General features: G+C 39.6%; 1 protein-coding gene across 1 annotated transcript in view; it reads left to right on the top strand.

Annotated features, from left to right (window-relative positions):
- Positions 1 to 18,235, top strand: part of PARD3B (par-3 family cell polarity regulator beta) — a 382,717-nt gene that overhangs the window by 329,020 nt on the left and 35,462 nt on the right. The window contains exon 22 of the mRNA XM_017735561.1: positions 2,261 to 2,396. Coding sequence (XP_017591050.1) covers positions 2,261 to 2,396 — 136 coding nt within the window. The remainder of the gene's footprint in view (positions 1 to 2,260; positions 2,397 to 18,235) is intronic.

Raw genomic sequence — 18,235 nt, 5'->3', positions numbered from 1 at the left:
CTGTCAAGCCCTGTCTTGTAATATATATAATCAGCTTGAACTCTGCAGCACCACTTCCACTTGCTGGCTCAAAGGGTTTGAGCAGAGGGAAGTTCACCTACCAGAGATCTACAGTCAGTAGAGCACAGGCTCCTGTTACTATCTCTTAAAATGTATTAATCTTGGATTTAACTTTAAAAGGGGGGAGAAAACCCAATGTGTGTGGTATTTTCAGATTGCCTCTTCAACACAAGTACCTAGAGGTAGAAAGTGGGTATGTGGCCATTAGACTACTGGTGACAGGTGCTATACAGTTTGCAGAGAGCTGCAGGGAGCCAGATTGGCTGGAATCAAACTAGACCTATTGCCTGTATTTCAGTATTTCCCTCCAAGCTAGTGCTGCTTTGGGCAATGTTGTTGGCAAAGCAACAGGGACTATACTTTGGGCCTTATCTATATGTTAGCAGCCCTCATTAAACATGTTATCTGTACTCACAAGTAATGTCAGGGGATTTCACAGGTATTGTACTGTTCATGAGCTATGGACCAAACTTCACTGTTCTGAGTGATAGTCCCCATTAGCTAGACCTCAGTTTCAGTGTTTTGCAAACTGAAAATAGTTCTCCACTATTTGACAAGAATTCATGCAAGGAATAGAGGCATTTATCTGTGGAAGGAATAAAGGTGAAGAGGGAATATACTTTTTTTTCCCCCTCCGTAGTCCACAGAGTGTATGCAAGCTTTCTGCACTGTCTTGGCAGATCATGAGAAAAATTTCATATGCTCTGGAAGATTTCAGTAAGTCAGCCAGAGAAGCTTGAAACCTCTGGGACTTTGTAGAGTGGATGGATAACTTAGGCTTCAGGAAAGGAAGTCATTGATTTTTCATGGAAACATACTGATGCCTCAAGTACATATTTCCAATTGTAACTGCATATTTAGTTGCATTTGCAGCCTACATGGAATTTCTCTTAATTGGTAGTTAATTTCCAACCAGTCTATATTGCTGATAGATACTAGAAGCTAAGTATTATTGAACTCATGGGTTTATGTCCAATATTTTGTATGTGCTGTCCAAATTCAGTTTGCTATGCAAATCCTATGAAAGGCTTCCCTAGATTCTGGCATACTCATAGTGGAGTGCAATGTAGCAAGCTGCTCCACTGAGTCTGTGCTCAGGTGAATAAATCTCTGTGTCTGTAGTCCACTGGTGGTGAGGCAGAGTTAAGGTTGTAGATTAAGAGAATATATGATGATGTGCTGCAATAACAATGGTTTGAGTTTAGGAGCAGCCACAAATTAATTGTATAATTAATAATCCCCTGTGAATGCCAGTAAATGCTACTTAGCTATACAGTCAGCACTCACCCCAGTGCTGACTACAGCAGGGCTGGAAGTAGCTGCAGGAAACTTTTAATTATTAATTTTAAATATGACCAGAGGTTTTTGAATTCTTAGCCATTTTCAGGATTTTATTTAATACTTCCTGGTTATAGCTTGAGCTTCCACAGTTGTACAAGCCCAGCTGTAAGGTTTTAGAAGGCTCACTAGGGTCAAAACCCACAGAAAGGCATGTGTTTAACTTGATAAACGAAGCAACTCCACTGGATTTACCAGAGCAGTTTTCAGTGTATGCAGTCCTGCATACAAGTGAGTCTTTGTGGATTACTAAGTGAATTACAGTTTAATTACCACTTTAAAAAGATGGTGTCAAGATTTAATAGTGGGCTTTCCCATCTCTCTTGCCTCCCCTGGATTTTCATGGCTGATGTTTGAGTTCTTTGTATAATTGGGAGGGAGTTTGGTTTTTTTCATGAGACGAAACTTTCCTGTGCTTCTCTGTGAATAGTAGTTTATTCTTTTCCTAGAACATATGTAATTTTAGGGAAATTCCACATTTAGCATGGGAGCAAAAGGAAACATTTTTTGTCAGCTTATCATCATCATTATTATTATTAAAATATGATAGTCATTTATAGCTGCTCACAGGAATGTTAAAAGTTTTCTTGTGCCCCCCATCTGTCTGCATCCATCTGTTGTCTCTTGTCTTGTACAGGAATTGTTAAGTTCTTTGGACCGGGACAGTCTTTTTTAAAAACAGGGATCAAGTTCACATTTAGCAGCTTTGTCAATATAAGAAAGCAAAAATAAGGCTGATATGGGCCAGTGGGAACTATGCAAATCAGGAAAATCAAACATAATCAATTTGTCTTGGGTGTGTACCTGGTCTCAGATATGTGTGTTCATAGGAGTTTTATTTAGATTTTTTTTTCCCCCTCAGTGGCTGCACAGGTGGGGGGAATGCTGATCGTATCCAGAGGTTACGGAAGGAGTACCACCAGGCCAGGCGGGAGGGCTTGCCCTTCTATGAGGACGACGAGGGAAGAACGCAGCTCTCTGACTACGACCAGCTCTGGGTAGGTCCACTATGGGATCCAAAGGGCTTTTGCAACATTCAGAGTTAGCAGAAGGTGCTGACTTGTTTGTGTTTTCTAGAAATCCTGTATCGGTTTAACATGAATTTAGGGAGTTTATATGAATGGAGAAATCCTTCATGCCAGCCTACCAAAAAAAAAGTTAATAGTGAGAACTTGGCTAAAATTAGCTTGTCGGTTCACTGTGTTTGATTTAGGCCCAGATTTCCTCCTTTAAGCCCAAGATAGAGAGTGACTGCCAAACTTTGTCACATGTGGTAACATCAAGGGTTTTCAGATGGATTCATGGTACTCTGGCTGTTCATCCAGTAATTCTCTGGGCTAACAAGAGCATTAGAAGAGCAGACTCTCACTGTGCTTAGCTGCAAAGTCAGAGGGAGGAAATAGAGGCATGTCTGTCCTACCCTTCCTTCTGCACACGGGACAGTAGCAATCTGGCCACGTTACAGCCTTTATAACTTTTAAAAGGTGAAAAATGTAATAATTTGTTCCTCTGCCATCAAAAGATATTAAAATATTCTACAAACACTATAGAAGTGTTACAGGCATGGTGTATTATTCCCTGTTTTACATCTAGGACTCACACTACACAGAGACATACGAAGAGTATGTCTTCTCCCCACTGATGAAGAGTAACCTATAACCTATAGAAGAAGCAGAGGTTAAATCAACAGTGCCAGATTTTTGAATGTGTTAAATAAATGCAACAGCCATAGTCTAGGGGTACTCAAGAGCTCTGCCTGAGCAAGTTTTGAACTTGGACTCTGTCTCTTTAGAAGTAATTATAAGCAACCAGCATTCAAAAATGTAACTTTGATAAAATGCAATTTATGCTAAATTCAAAATTTTAGTTTAAAAAAAGACAGAATTATGTTAAAATCTTTAAAATCTATATACATCTGAAGTTTGAACTAACATTGGTTTTAATGTCTCCAAACTACTGGTGTGAATGATGAAGTGAAATCTGCAATGACTGGGACTATAGTACAAAAAATCCTGGGCAAGACTAGAATTTATTGCAATCACAGAGAGATACAGAGTTAAAAGGGGTTTTTTTACATAAATTATCATATGTATTTGTTCATTAATTCCAAAACTGTTGTTGTATATATTATTCTGATTCAATTACTAAAAGTGTCATCTTCAGCGAAATAATTCTTTCCTTAGAGCAGTTAACTTTAATCCACTGCCTTAAATTTTGTGACCCAAATTTGTGAGTCAATGTACCTTCCGTTCTTCTTCTGAATTGCTTTTGTAAACTATAATAAGAATATGCATCAAATGTGTCTTTCTGGTGAAATTCTGTGTTGTGGTAAGTGTCCTGACAGGCCTCAGACTGGGTCAGGGCTACCTCTTCAGCAGCCTGAGGATTTCTACTTCTTATCTAAAACTGATAAAACCTTATTAATGCTCAGATGAGGTTGAGATTTATGATCCAGTGTGGTTTCACAAGATTCACAAAGGTTTCTTCTAGGTAATCCTCTCTAAGCCTTTTCTGTTAGGTATAATGCCCAGAGATTACTGATTTCCAAAGCTTTGCTTTTCCCATGAGGCATGTTGTTCTTAATCAAAGCACCTGAAAGGGTGCTTAAAGTATCTAAATCTTGAAATAATAATGATTTGTAATAGTGGCAGCAGAGTTGTTGCTTTTTGTCCTTCCAGTGCAGAATATTTGTAAATACTTTCGTTGTGAGGAACGACAGTCTGCTCAAAAATCAGAGTTTACCTTGAGGGCTTTGGTACTCTGAAGTTTGTTGCTTCAACTTCTCGTTGAAGTGGTTTCTAAACTTCAAAGACTTCTGGTCTCTTCATTGCAACAATATCACCCATTGATCCATCCAGCTGTGCTTTTGTAGGCACTGTCTTCTAGCCTTGAAAATACTGCAGCCACAGCTTGCTCTCTTTTGACTCATGGCTGAAAGTTCTACTCCTGCGTGTAGTTTTACCCTTAAAATACCTGTGTTAAAATCTACAGAGATGGAAAAGAAAGAACAAAATAGAATCAAAATATTAAAAAGAAAACAGATGTCTCAAAGCATCTTGCCATGAGAGTCCTCAAGATAGTTTGTAAGCAATGCCATCATTCCCACCTTGGGCAGCTGACCCTCAGCAGTACTGTGGTAACACAGATTGAACAACAGCTGATTTTTTTCCACCTTTACTTATCAGTGAAGAGACATGCTGATGCTTAATTGCGTAATTGTGAATAAATAAAAACTTACTGTAATCTTCAGGATGTCAAGTCTTTCTTTGAAGAGACAACAGACAGCTGAGGAGGAGGAGGAGGAAAACCTTCTGGTAGAAGTTTTCTTTCTTCACACCGGAAGTTATGGCACCAGGGAAGCTGCAGCTGGAAAAGAAATGCTGGGTCTCTGTATTTTTAAGACTCAATTAGTCCTTTCCTTACTTTTCTCAGTCGACTGTTTTACCTAAGCCAACTTTCCTGTAAGATGTCTTTCTAATGTGCAGCAGCTGCTGTAATCACTTCCCACCATCTCATGAAACATGCAAATAAGTTGGGAAAAGCAGAGGATAATTAGAGAAGACACTATCCCATCGCAAATCAGCAGCCTCAAAAATGGACCCTGGGTCTTGTCCTCCAAAATAGTATCTGAGAACTCATGAGGCAAATTTCTATCTGATAAAGCTGACATTGACAAGTGGCCTTTAGCTGACACTGTAGTGGGACAGAATTTCTAATAGAAGGGGTACTTCTAACAATCTACTTTTTTTAAGTGGGATAAATCAAGTTAAAGTGCAGAGCCGGCTGAAAAGCTAGCATTGTAAGGGAAAATGATCTCATGACAGGCAATTGGGATCCATAAATGTTTTAAAAATAAGGTCAAAAATTCATTTTAAATAGGCCTGCTATTCTCTCATCATCCATTCCTCCCCCCTGCATCCATTTTCCAATTCTCCTCTGTCCTTCTCATCTGTTGCTGGATGGATTTTTTGCTCTCTTGCGCCTTCATTCTGCTTTCTCTTCCCCACAGTCTGTTCCTTTTCTTTTTGTAAGGAACTGAATAATTCAGTTTAGTGTGTCTCCATAAACAGATGAATGTATATAGCACTGTCTCTGCTATAGAGCCAGACCCTTTAAAATTCTTTTCTAGTTCCATTGTGCTTTGGTTTGTTGTCAAGTTTTGCATCCTTTGGACTTTCTCCCCCCCATCACCCACCCCCTCTTTTGAGGTTTATAACTAGTATAAATGATAAACCAAATTCTGTATGGTGGATCACAAGGCTTAAAGTAAACCTCAGCTGGTTAGCCAAAGGACAGGCTGATAACAAGTATAAATATTGTCTAGGAAATTGAATGCCTTTTGTTGTCAGTGTAAAATGAGATTACCCTAACATTTTCTGACAGCTAGGGAATATTGGGATGTATCAGCTCTAAAAAGGGTTTAGGCATGTGCATACATGCTCATGTCTTAGTGCGACATCAGATACTCAGAGCACTCATGAACATACCCAATAAAAACCTAATCCGGGTCTCCCGAATGAGGCAGATGTTTATGTACTATTATCATAGCTGCAGTATCAGTCAGACCCTGAAAGAACTGTGTAAGAATAAGCTGCAAGAACTTAGTCACTCTAGGAGCTGGAAGGCTTTTTCATGGACAGTCTTTTTCAGGGCTTTAGAGGCACAGGCTAATAGCAGATCATGAGAAATAGCTAAGGAGCTGTCAAGATGAAGCCATGCAGTTAGCATCTGCACTTGTATTTAAGGGCATTTAAATAATGAGGAATTAATCATCTATTTGAGGATTTACTTGGATTGTCTTACAGACTTTGTACAAATCCAGTTACTTAAAACATCAATTCTTTCCTTCAGGATGGCAGTAAATCCTTGAAACTTTATCTTTTTAATGTACACTCAAGGACTGCAGGTAACACTGGCCACATTGCAAACAGTTCTTCACCTGTTAGTGACCACATCAGCTTCACCGTACGGGACCTTGGGTTAACTGGTTCTAAAAGCCATTTCCTTATTTGCAGATCGGATTTGCAAGCTTGTAAATAACCTAATGATACAAGAAAACCGGTCTCTGGATACTGGCTGTGGACATTTCAATTGAAAGAAACCTGTAATGTACTGAGTTTTGTCAGTTCCCAGCTGAGAGTAGGAAAGAAGAATCATGCCTGTGTGTGTTAAAGGCCATGTACTTTATTGTGTGCCTGGCAGGATTCCAAGCCTAAAACTCAACGAGAACAAAGAAAGGAGCATTAATAACTGCATTATTTTTCCATAATGTGTCAAAGGGTTCTGCGCTTCCTTCAGGATGAATAAGGAGCTGTTTGTACTTTTCATGATCAATTAATTCCAGGTTCAGGATGTTGTATTTCAAATAGGTTAGGTTCCTAAAACACGCAAACATTTATGTTGGACTATGGTTAGAAACCAGAATTCCAACTTCTAGAATAGTAACATTCCTGTCTTCTAGCGCAATGGGAGAAGCTGACAATTTTATGTGAAACCATATAGCAGAAACTGATGCAAATTCCAGACTTTCTGAGTCCACAGACTATTAGTAGAAAACATTAAATAAAAAGAAAAATACAAGAAAAATACAATAACGTATTTAAAGTTTAGCTGCTTTAAAAAATACGGATCGGAAGTATTTTTTGTTAGAATACTAATTAAGAGAGTACACAAAACATTTTATTAGAATGTATGATCAACTTACTGATCGAGAACTTTTTATGGCCCCAACTTGTCTCTGCTTAATGAAAGTTTCAGATTGGGATGTATTGTACAGAGCTGTTCTAACTAAGAGCAATTCTGAAATTGGCCAGCTTTTGGGGGTAGTTTTGGGGGAAAATTATTTGGGAGAAATCCCTGCCAAACCTCATGTGAAAAATAAACTATTCCAAATGGCACATGCAAGGAGAGCCAAATTCAATTCCATTAATACTAGTAATAAGGAGTGACTTCTATAACTTGTTTGGAATCATTCCTACTTATACAAAGGTTAGATTTGGCACAGATTATCTGAACCAGAGGGGAGTCTGAAATGCTCATGTCTTCATGCATACACTTTGTACATGCTCTCATTTACCAGGGGAAACAGTTCTGGTGCCATATGTCGTCTTATCAAAGCTCATTGGTACTGTTTATACCCTACAATATTATGTGAATTCCAGAAATACCTCATGCCATCTATTCCACAAGGTGCCCCAGCACATAGCTGGGTTTTGCTTTTTTTCAGTGCAGGGGGGTGATTCTGAGGAAGACAAACACTAAGCACTTCTTTTACTTCATACAAGTTGTTGAAAGAAATCAGACCAAAACGTGTGGTGCTGCCAGGCTGTGGCTGTCCTTGCAGGCTCACAGTACTGAGAGATTCTAAATGTGCCAGCAATCATGTCCTTTGCAGTTAGGATAGGTTCTTCTGATATTGCCCAAATGGAGGATTTGAGTAGGGCATTGCAAAGATCATGACAGCTGCCATGGATCAACTTGATATGATATGAAAGGCCCTAGAGATTTTCCATCGTATATATTTTGCTTAATTTGCCAATATGTTAAGGGAGGCAAGAAACAAATCTCTAACTGATAATTACATTGATGAGGGGAGTTTGTAAGCAGGTAATTCACGCTGTTTAGTATGCTGAACAGTTACTGTGTTTGAGCACATAGTCCACAGCTCTGCAGCTTTTGTCTGTGGGCTTTTTATTCTGTGGGGCACAGAAAATGAGCACAAATAACCTTTTTGGAGCTAGGCTATAACCTGGCTTGACTTCAGTTCTCAGTAGTAGCTGGGTCTTTGCAGTTTGCTTCAGGGTTTGCAAGCTCCTGCCAGTATAGGCTTCAACAAGTTTCTGTCTACTTGGTGGTCACTCTGTAGACAGGGGACTGAGTGGCCACTTTCCCTGAGCATGTGTGCACACTCTGCCAAATCTCAGGCCAGCGTCACATAGAGAAGCTGGAAGAGGACTGAGATTTTAACACCGAGCCTTGGCGCATGGGGCTGCCAAAGTCAGTACTTTGCACCCTGAGCTTTGCCTTACTCACCCCCAGTGATACTTCTCTGTGAGAGCTTGGTCCCAACCCCCAGCAGCTCAGTGCCCCACACGCCAATAGAATCAAATACAGCTGCTCCTGGGTCTGACTATAAGGGTGGGTGGAAAGCAGGCTTCCTTTTAAAATTGACCTCCTCTTCCTCAGGCCATTAGTAAGAGGCCTGCTTCACCTTCTGAAAGGGGGCCTCAGTTAAAACACTCACTTTTTAATTAGAAGACAAGTCTGTAATGCCACTGAAATTCATGTCTGAAGCTAAGCATACACTTAGGTATTTGCTGGATCAGGCCTGAACTCAGGCCTCAAACCTGACCCCCTTTAGGCACAAGCTTTGGCCTTTACTACCAGGTATCCGGTGCATTTGTCAAGTGGATGCTGACATGGTTGACTTCTTTTTCAGTTCTTACAACTTAATTTCCCTGGGTCATGTTCATGTTCAGTGTTGCTGATTAAAAAGAAATCTCTTCCCTAAAACATACCAATGATCCAAAGACTTGCCTGCCTACTGTTGTGCCAGACAGCACCCCCTTGCCTGAAGATGCTGGTCACTGTCCAGCTCTGCCTGCTAGGGATAATATCCTGCAAAAACAGAGTGGTTTGGACAAAGGACTGCAAAATTTGTCCATTGAAGATCAGGGAAAGCAAAATGACCTCAGTGAGGCAAACAGCAGTGATTGCCCAGTGTGTGCAGAACTTGGGGGTCAAGGGTTGAGCTTGAAAGAAGCTGGGTCAAGCAATACAACTGTGTCACTGAGGCCGTTAGAGAGCCCAGATCTTGTATTTGTTATAGTTAAGTATGTGACAGAAGCCAACTGAAATAATGGACTTTTCATTACGTTTGATTTCTGGATTGAGTTCTTCTGTTGTGTAACTGTGCAGCACTTCTCATTACTGCAGCACAAGATCTGAGGTGGAGGCCTTGGGTCTTCTTGAGTTTTGCTGAAGTTCCTCACTGCAAAATGCCTTAGCAGAACTGGTTGTTAAATTTCATCCTAGATGCAGCTTCAGCAGTCAGGGTGTCAGTGCTCTGGCTACATTGTTGTCTTGCAGTTAAACACTAAAAAGTTCAAGATTTTTTCACAGCCAAGGTGTGAAAAGTAATTAGAATGTATCACTGGTTGCTGGGTATAAGCAATTATCTATGAATATATAAAGGCCCTATTTTTCTCAACAAACAGGCAACGTTATAATTATTTAAAATGAAAAAGAAAGTCAGTGACTCAGACATGGGGAGATTGGGTGGATAACTTTATTAGTTCCCAGTCTTAAGGTCTGTAGTGCAGATGCTAATCTAATATCAAGACTGCATTAAAATAAAGTACAAAATATGAAAAAAGAGAACTGCATTTATCCCGTAAGGCTGGTGCTGTACATAACTTTGACTGTTCTGCTCAAGGCCAGCTCTCTTCAATGTTCAGCCCTAAGTCTGAGTCTTAAAAAACACTGGAAAAGGGAGAAGTAACATCTTCCTTCTTGCTCCGTGCAGAATCTGACTGGAATACATTTCTTCTATCAAATGTGCTGAGTTTTGAGTTCTGCAAAAGTTAGTAATCAACTTAATCTTTGTTTGCATTTGGTTTTTAAAAACTTCTTTAGTGTTCTTGCTTGGTTTAGTACATTGAATTTGTAAGCAGAAATTTCCCAAGTCAGAATGGCACCATGCAACCTAATCTGAAGAGATGATTTTGATTTGATTTTGGTGTGTGTGTTTTGAGACACAAATCGAGGTTTTTTTATGTTGAACAAGTGTTTTGACACTAAACTCTAAGAAAGCAAGCACAACACATACTACTACCTGTGTTTTTGCTGCTTTTTCCTTATCAAATGGCCTGACTGCTGTGTTAAATGTCATGTTGCCCAATATTACGTAGAGTCATTCCAGCTGAATGGTACGTTGTAAGTCCTGTATGATAGGAGATACTGAGTCTTCTGTAATCCAGGTGATATTGGAATGTCTGCCTTGCAAGCAGAAATATGAGTTCTGACCCCACTGCCTCCAACGGTGTCCTGCTGTTCAGGACAGATAATATGTGAATAATCCAGTGGCCCAGAGTAGCATAGATTTCATAAAGTAGTATATCGAGTTCAGCGTGTAAGTTGTGAATGTGTACAACTGAGCAGGAGGACAAATACTGGTATCTCTTCTGCAATTCAGTCTGGTCATCAACTGTAAGATCTTTCTAGATTTAGTCTATTCATCTGTTTTCTTGCTAGGCTGGAGTAATGACTGTCAAAATTACTATTACAAATAATGCCCTTCTGTGTTAGGAATGCCAGTGCTGCACCTGACAGCAAACAAGGGCAGTAGCTCTGAAGGAACCTGGGGAAGCCTGGGTCAGGTGTATGCTTTACACCATCAGCTATTCCAAGAAAAGTCAGAGTAGCAGATAGCTAGAGTGAAATTTTGACTTTGAAGTTACTATGTGACTCAAAATGAAGGGAGTCACTTGGATTCAAGAGTTTCTTGTAATGCAGTAAGCATGGTTATATTAAATTATATTCTATAGGTCAAATTTGATGATAACTTCTTCAAGATAAAATAAAAATTTGTAATTTGAAATACATGCCTGTGCCTTCCATCTCTGGTCTGCCATCATCAAAACAAAGTCATTCTGGCAATCTAAATTCAATCTTTCCTGTGGAATGATTATAGGGGAATTTAACAAAATGCTATCTAGTGATACCCACCAGTGGATCAGTATGAACATTTACATTTGTGTTTGAAGCTAATTTTTAATGTATTTCTCTTAATTTGCTAGGAAGATACCTGTCAAGTTAGCAATTAAACTGTAATTTGGTCACTGAGGTGTTTACACGGATTAATAGATCTCTCCCTTAAGCGTATGCTCCTGGGTTTGAAATAACAACTATACTGCCTGGTAGCATGACCCCACTTGAGTTTCACACACACATGCACAAAATCAAATTCCATCACATTTTAATGCAAATTTTACCTTTGCAAATGATGGCCTGAAAAGAAAGAGTTTCCATGGTAACCTTAGGGAACACATAACCTGTTTATCATAACTTCTCCATGAAGCAAGACAGGGGGTGGGGAACATGCTTTGATGTCAGCTGTATTTTTCTGTAGACAGCATTCTGCTCTAGCACATCTAGAGAATTTACCAAAATGCTTGTGTAATGTCCTAAATCAACTTTTTTTTCCCTTCTTAGAAACAAAAGCAATTGTATGGAATAACATAGGAGGTAACTGCAATAGGCAATATTCAACTTGTTAACTGACCTTTCAGCTCCTGTCTATAGTTTGACAACTAGGTCAACATTTTGAAAGACCAATCAGAAATTAATAGTTAACAGATCTCTTCCATCACTTTATCTTTTCTTGCTTTCCCTCCATGCTTTAAACTTAGCCCTCAGGTATCCCTGCTGCCTTTCAAAGCCACTTTTTTATATTTTCTTGTTCTTTCACTTCACTGCTGAAAGTACTTTTTTGAAAAATGCCTTGAAATATCTCTGAACTCCTACATTTTGGAGCTACCACAGAAAAGAATATATTGATTATACTTCACATTTGGTGCTGGCTTTCAGAGTTGAGGTGGTGGCTCCTGGAGCTGCCATTAGCGAGAGTGAGTTTGATGGCTGTGAGCATCTGTAAGGTTGTATTTTTCCTGCAGATGCACGGTAACTCCTGGATAAAGGAAAGTATGTCTGCAACTTTTTTTTAAGGTCATTAGGAGTAAGGAACAGATGTTGAGGTTTTTCAGAATGCAGCTTTGAAGTGCCACTTAGGAGTCAACTGACAAGACTGACCCTATAGGCAGTGATTTTTGGGACTGGAACACAGAGGAACCATTGCCCACAGTTACCCATCTGGTATCCATCTGGTACCAGCAAACAACAGACAGTACCAAATCACAGAAAAACTGTACCAACTGCTAAATTGGTATCAGCAAGCAAAGAAGGTCACCACCCAACAGCAGTTGCAAGCAGGAGAAACAATGTCTGTAACATTTACAGACTGGTATCTGAAGATCCGGAGGAACCTGATGCCATAGCATATGGAAAGCAATTCCTGTCTCTAAGCCTGCTTATGCTGATGTTGTTTGCTCAGTATTAATCCAGGTTTTGGGGGGGTTTTGGATTTGGTTTTTTTTGTTAACCATATTGAATTTGCAGTGTGGAGAGCTTTTGTCACAATGCCATTGAGAGAGTGCCTCTCTTTATTGGCATCTATGTTTAACAGGATTAAGGTGGATTTAATACCCTGTGCTACAGACTAACCATTCAAATTCTAGGAGTACTGTTCCATAGTGGTGTCAAATCACAATGGAAGGAGTTGAAGTTAACTTTTAACTCCGTGACGATTTACTCTGCAGTTTTTCTTTGATGTGAAGTATTCTTGGGGAGAGCTGTGGCAGGGGGTTGTTTTCCAATTTTATTGCCGCCTTCTTCTTCTTCCCTTTGGTAATTTTCTCCTTTCTTCCTCCTTTTCTTTTCTTGAAGCAGTGTGCTGGTTTTTACAGTAGCTAAGTGCATAGAATGCAATAATACAACAGTGAGAGATTCAGTGCCTCTAGGTGCTGCTACCCCTTCTACTCTTGAGGACCTCCAGCAAGGCATGATTTTATAGACAGTGAAAGGCTTGCTCTCCCCTGTGAAGCTGCCTGCCTGCAGGAAGCTTTTCACTGTCTATTTCCACTACTTGCTCTGCAATTTAGTTCCATGCCCTGCTATTTCCCCCTTCCCTCCCTCTTTTCTTCCCTGACATACACATGCATATACCCCCTGCATGCGCATTCAGCACCAACACCAGATGTAGGTAGACAGAGTGTTATCTCAGTGTGTGCGTTAAAACACTCAAAAATACACCAAACATTTTCATTTTGCCATCCTCATCATAAATGGAAATATTGATCTGTCCTCTGTTTGCTTTCCAGGTACTGACACTGTCATTTCATTTTCCCTAAAAAGGGCACAAGCTCATAGCTGAGCTGCAAAGCATGGCCATTACACCCTGGCATTGGTGCCAAAAACTCTGCTGACTTAGCTAGAGAAAGATGCTGAAAGCCCCTGACTTGGAGAGAAGATTCGATTCAATTCACTTCATACAATGTCTCTCATGAAGTATTTCAAAATGCCTTATATCAGGAGATAACGTAATGAGAAAATGCTTTAGAGAACTGGATATTCAGATAGCAAGACAAAATGATACACAGCAATGTACTGGAGTAAAAGAAAAGATGACTGTCATTTAAAAGCAGTAATCATCTGGATAAGTAGTCTTGTAAACTAATTACAGTGAGGAGAGAAGCAAAGAATGCAAGACTGGGAGGAACAAGAAGCAGCTTCGTTTCAAACAGGCTAAAGCAGAGTACTGGTTTCATAGAGGGAGAGGAATTACACACAGTATTGTAGAACAACTAAAGAAGACCTGCTTTAGAAGCATATCCACACATATGGATTAGTATGCTGTATATTGCATCACAAGTGTATCTCTGTGACAGGTTAAGTTATTCTCTTTAGTGGCTGGGAAAAGATTAATTACATTGGCCTGGTTCAGGGGAAGAGCAATTGAAATGCCTCCGTGTAGTAGGAAAGAATCAATGCTGATGGGTGCTGTGGGTTTTTGGTTTTTTGTCTTGCTGCTTTTAAGATTTTCTCTCAACTCAAGGGAAATTTCTGTTTGCTTCTGCTTTGGAAATAGGTTTGCAAGTGAGGGTGTTGCAAATCTGGTGATCATTAAAGACAATTAAGAGATAGAATTAACCAAAACATATTATACAACTAATGGAAAAGGAAGCCACCCACAGAGACAGACACAGGCCAGGAAATGATCTCATTTTGCTTGGTCAAAGGAAACCATAGTCCTCCAGCACCAGGGATCGGGGGTTTGCAGAGTGAGGGTTCAGAAAGCAGAGTATTTTCTTTGTGGGGCTGTGCAAAAAACACTTTGCAGTTCTGGCTTCACCTCCATTTTTGCTGTTTTCTCTCTCTTTAGTGTTGCAAGATACAGCAAATGCTGAGAGCTTGTTTTCTACAAAACTAAGGCAATTGCCATGTTTTTAAACTGTTATGGGAACAGCCTGTTTCCCTTTTAAAGTTCCCATCTGTGTTTGTATTTCCCTCAGTCTATTGCCTTTATAGAGAATTTTCTGCTCCCTCTAAATCTAACCCATTAGTTTCACCTCCTTGAACAAGAGGTAGGGCATTACCAAGAAGGAAGAGTAAATCCTGAGATAATCAGCCCTTCTTAATTCCACCATGGAACACTGCTGTTCTCAGTGTTCCTGGTGTTCATTGCATAGGGAGAAGGGACAAGTGACTCTGAGTTTGTACATTTGTGTGTGAGCATGTGTATGTATATGTATATGTCTGTACAGAGGAACAGTCAGAAGGGGAGCATTTAATTGCCTTGCAATCGGACCAACCAAGTAGTGTTCTGATTGCATACAGCTGATTTTCTAAGTGAAAATTTTCAAACCTATTCAACAGCAAAACCAAGATCATCAGTGACTCTGGAGTGTGTGTCTGTGTTTCTTATGGGGAAGAGGAAGGATAGTTTGATTACTGTCTCTTTTTTCCTTTGGACAAGGATGTTTTTCTCATCCAAGGGAAATGCATTCTAGCAGCATGAACATAACTATTAATCAACACTTAAGCAATAATCAGTGAATGAAAAATGATGACCAGAAACTGAAAATGTACTTGCATAGCTACTTTGGAGCTTTTCCTTTGAGATCATGCCCTTGCATTTTAACGTGAACAATTCTTATAAAATTAGTGCTGATATATTCCAAAAGGCAGTGGTTTTAAAAACCAGAGCTTATTTTTCACTTTAAAAAAATACTTACAGGGAATGATACATTAAGATCTGCATAAGTAATGTTATAAAACTACCTTGGTAGTCTGAGATAGAGTCTCAGTTGATACGAACCAGTAATATCTTATGGAATTTACTTAAGAGATGAGGATGCCAAAATCATCATCAATGGAATGCTGTATTCAAAAGTGTGAAGACATGTTCAGGATACAGAGATATAAAGGTTTTTCCCGTGTATTTTCACTCATAAAGGAGATAGAGGCACCGAGGGATGCAGGTGTATGTTAGCTTTGGGAATGCCTCCAAGAGGAATCAGATGCTATTGAAATTAAAATAAAACCCCCCTCAGTATTTAGCATGCTTTCCTGAATCAGGGCCGGGGTATGTGGTGGCACCCAGCAGAAACCAAGGCAGTGTGACTCTCCTAGTGAGCAATACTTTGCTTTTGTTCTTCAAGATGTTTTTTGACAAATTTAGTTATGGTTCTAATAGCATCAAGAGTTCTTTGGAATAATCTCAAAACCAGATTAGTATAAAATGCTTAAAGTGAGTGTGTGCTTAACAAAAAGAAAGCACAACATTCCCTGGGGCTGAGCCCACAAAACAGAACTTCAGGAGACTGTGAGGTCATGACTAGGTGATTGGGCCAAGAGCAGGCACTTACAGCCATCCATTGATTCACCTACCCAAATTATTTAACCTGTATTTACTGTTGACATGAACATAAAAAAATTTTAGTTATTTGCCACACTACCCAAAACAAACTTGAAGACATTGGACCATGATTTGAGAACCTCTGACAATTGTAGTCCTGAGATACCTGTAAAATGGAGCCAGAACAGAAAAACAAACTCAGGATCTGCTGGGAAGATACTGCTCCCTTCCTTGTTCTTGGAAACAAGTTTGTTTGTAAGAAGCAAGTTTGTAACAGGGAAGTTGAAAGTGCTGCTCTCTCTCTTCATTGGTGGTGGTGGTTTTAAGAGTTCCTGTGGAACATCATCTTGGTTTGCCGTTGCAGCCGCTTAGTGAAGAAAAGCACAACTAAGAATATCAAAAATAAGTATTAAAGGTGCTGTCTTCTACCAAATAATGGCAAAGCAGTACCAATGGGCTCATAAACATTAGACTCCTCTTTGAGGACTACTTCTGCTGTTAAAATCAATGCAACTTAATTAAAGCAAATTATAGATAGATACATCTATAAATAAGATATTAAAGTACGCTGCTGAATATGATAATTGCTGCATATTTAGCAATCAGCGTGTGTGTTCTGCTTTTGCCAGGAGGGATTTCTTTCAGAGGAATCAATGGAGCTTTATTAAAAACCATCCAAATTAGAGGGAGAAATGATGAGTGTTATAATAACGCAAAATCACTGTTTCAACTTTTCATTGCAAAACCAGGAAAGCAAAATATATCCGTCTTTGTGTATGTAAGGAAAACATCAGGAAAATTCTTTTGAATTGTAGACACTGGTAGAATTTTTAATCTTTACCTTTTGATGCAAAACATAAAAAAGCTGGATGGAAGAAAACCTGCTTTCTGTGGAAATGCTGGAGGTCTTTGAGGGTGGGATAATGAGGATATCACAGCAGTAAGGAATTAAGAAGACCCCATCGATCAACTTCCTCCGTTTCACATGGAACATCCAGTTCACTGCCTTACATCACCCGCCTCTGTTTTAGCAGCTAAAGAAAGTGTTAGCAAGTCAAATTGTGCTCTTAAATTTCACTTGCAGTTCCCAGAACCAGGCAAAGTTAAAATGCAAAAAATAAATGGGTGAATTTTGATGCTTCACCTGTGTATGAAACATTGAGACCAAGGTGGGGAACAAATCCACTTTTACCTCTCCGTTTTTCTTCAGTTTTCACTTAATTGAAAACAAAAACCAACTGTGTCTCAGCAGAGGGGAGACCTGAAGGTTAAAGGGCAAATTCCGTTATACCACGGCTCTTTTTTGGCATGCTGAATCTCAACCCATGTGATTAGAAACGCTCACAGACAAAAGAAGAGCTTTGAGAACAGAGGTCAAACCAGCATCTGAATCAAGTCCTTTAGCAGATGATCACAAGACTACTGAAAAATGTACTAAGCAATGCAGCAGTTCTATGTGTCATGTTTATACACAGACTTTCAGGCAAAAAGCAAAACTGGGTGGCATTTTCAAAGCACTTGGATTGATGGCAGAACAGAAGCTTCACTCTGCAGCCTTCCTGGGGTGGCTCCTGTCTTACAGTGCATGTCAGTCATATAAAATACAATGGTAGTATCCTGCCATTTTTTATGGGTAGAAAACCACAGTGCACAAGTTCAAGTGACTTTTCTGAGCATACACAGTGAACAAGTGAAAAAGTTAGGAGTCCCAGGACTCCTATGTCCATAAGCTTGTCCTGATCTCCCTTAATTTTAAATAAGTCAGCAGTGTTTTGCCCTGGATTCCCAAATGTGTCACTAAAATCACATCAGCCTTGAGGAAGTTATGCCATTTCTACTTACTTAGTGGGCAGCACATAGTCCAAATTTTCTTTCTGATCTTAATGGTAATAGAAATGTTTGGAGGAGGCTTATTGTTCAGAAGCCAGGGAAACAAAGGGTTAAGAAGCAAAAGTAAAAGGACAGAGATGCTTAGCATTTAAGTGAAGAATTAATAATCCTGAATGCAACACCCACTGTATATTATTCTTTTTCAACAGTGAGAAACTTCTGTCTCTGAGTAGTGGTTTTTCTATAGCTGGTTAAAAAGCTTTAAAAGAATTTTTGTAACAAACTGGCCTCTGCAATGATGATGAAGTTTGCTATATGCAAGTCTAAATACCTGCAGGAGAGGGAACAGTAACTGCAACTTTATGAGACAGCCAACTGGAAAATGGCTCTGCATCATTTATTTTCCTTATAAGCAGTATCCATGGTCTTGGGTTTTCACTGTGCTGACTTCACTCAGGATGGACCTTGAGCAGGAGTCAGGTGGGAATCTGTGAGAAGAAGTAGAGCCCAGGAAAAAACACACTGTCCTGCTGA

Source organism: Corvus brachyrhynchos, unplaced genomic scaffold (assembly GCF_000691975.1).
Source record: "Corvus brachyrhynchos isolate BGI_N302 unplaced genomic scaffold, ASM69197v1 scaffold255, whole genome shotgun sequence".
In the NCBI taxonomy this organism is placed as follows: domain Eukaryota; kingdom Metazoa; phylum Chordata; class Aves; order Passeriformes; family Corvidae; genus Corvus; species Corvus brachyrhynchos.
The sequence above is the reverse complement of the archived record's forward strand: the minus strand, read 5'-3'. Positions and strand labels throughout refer to the sequence as shown.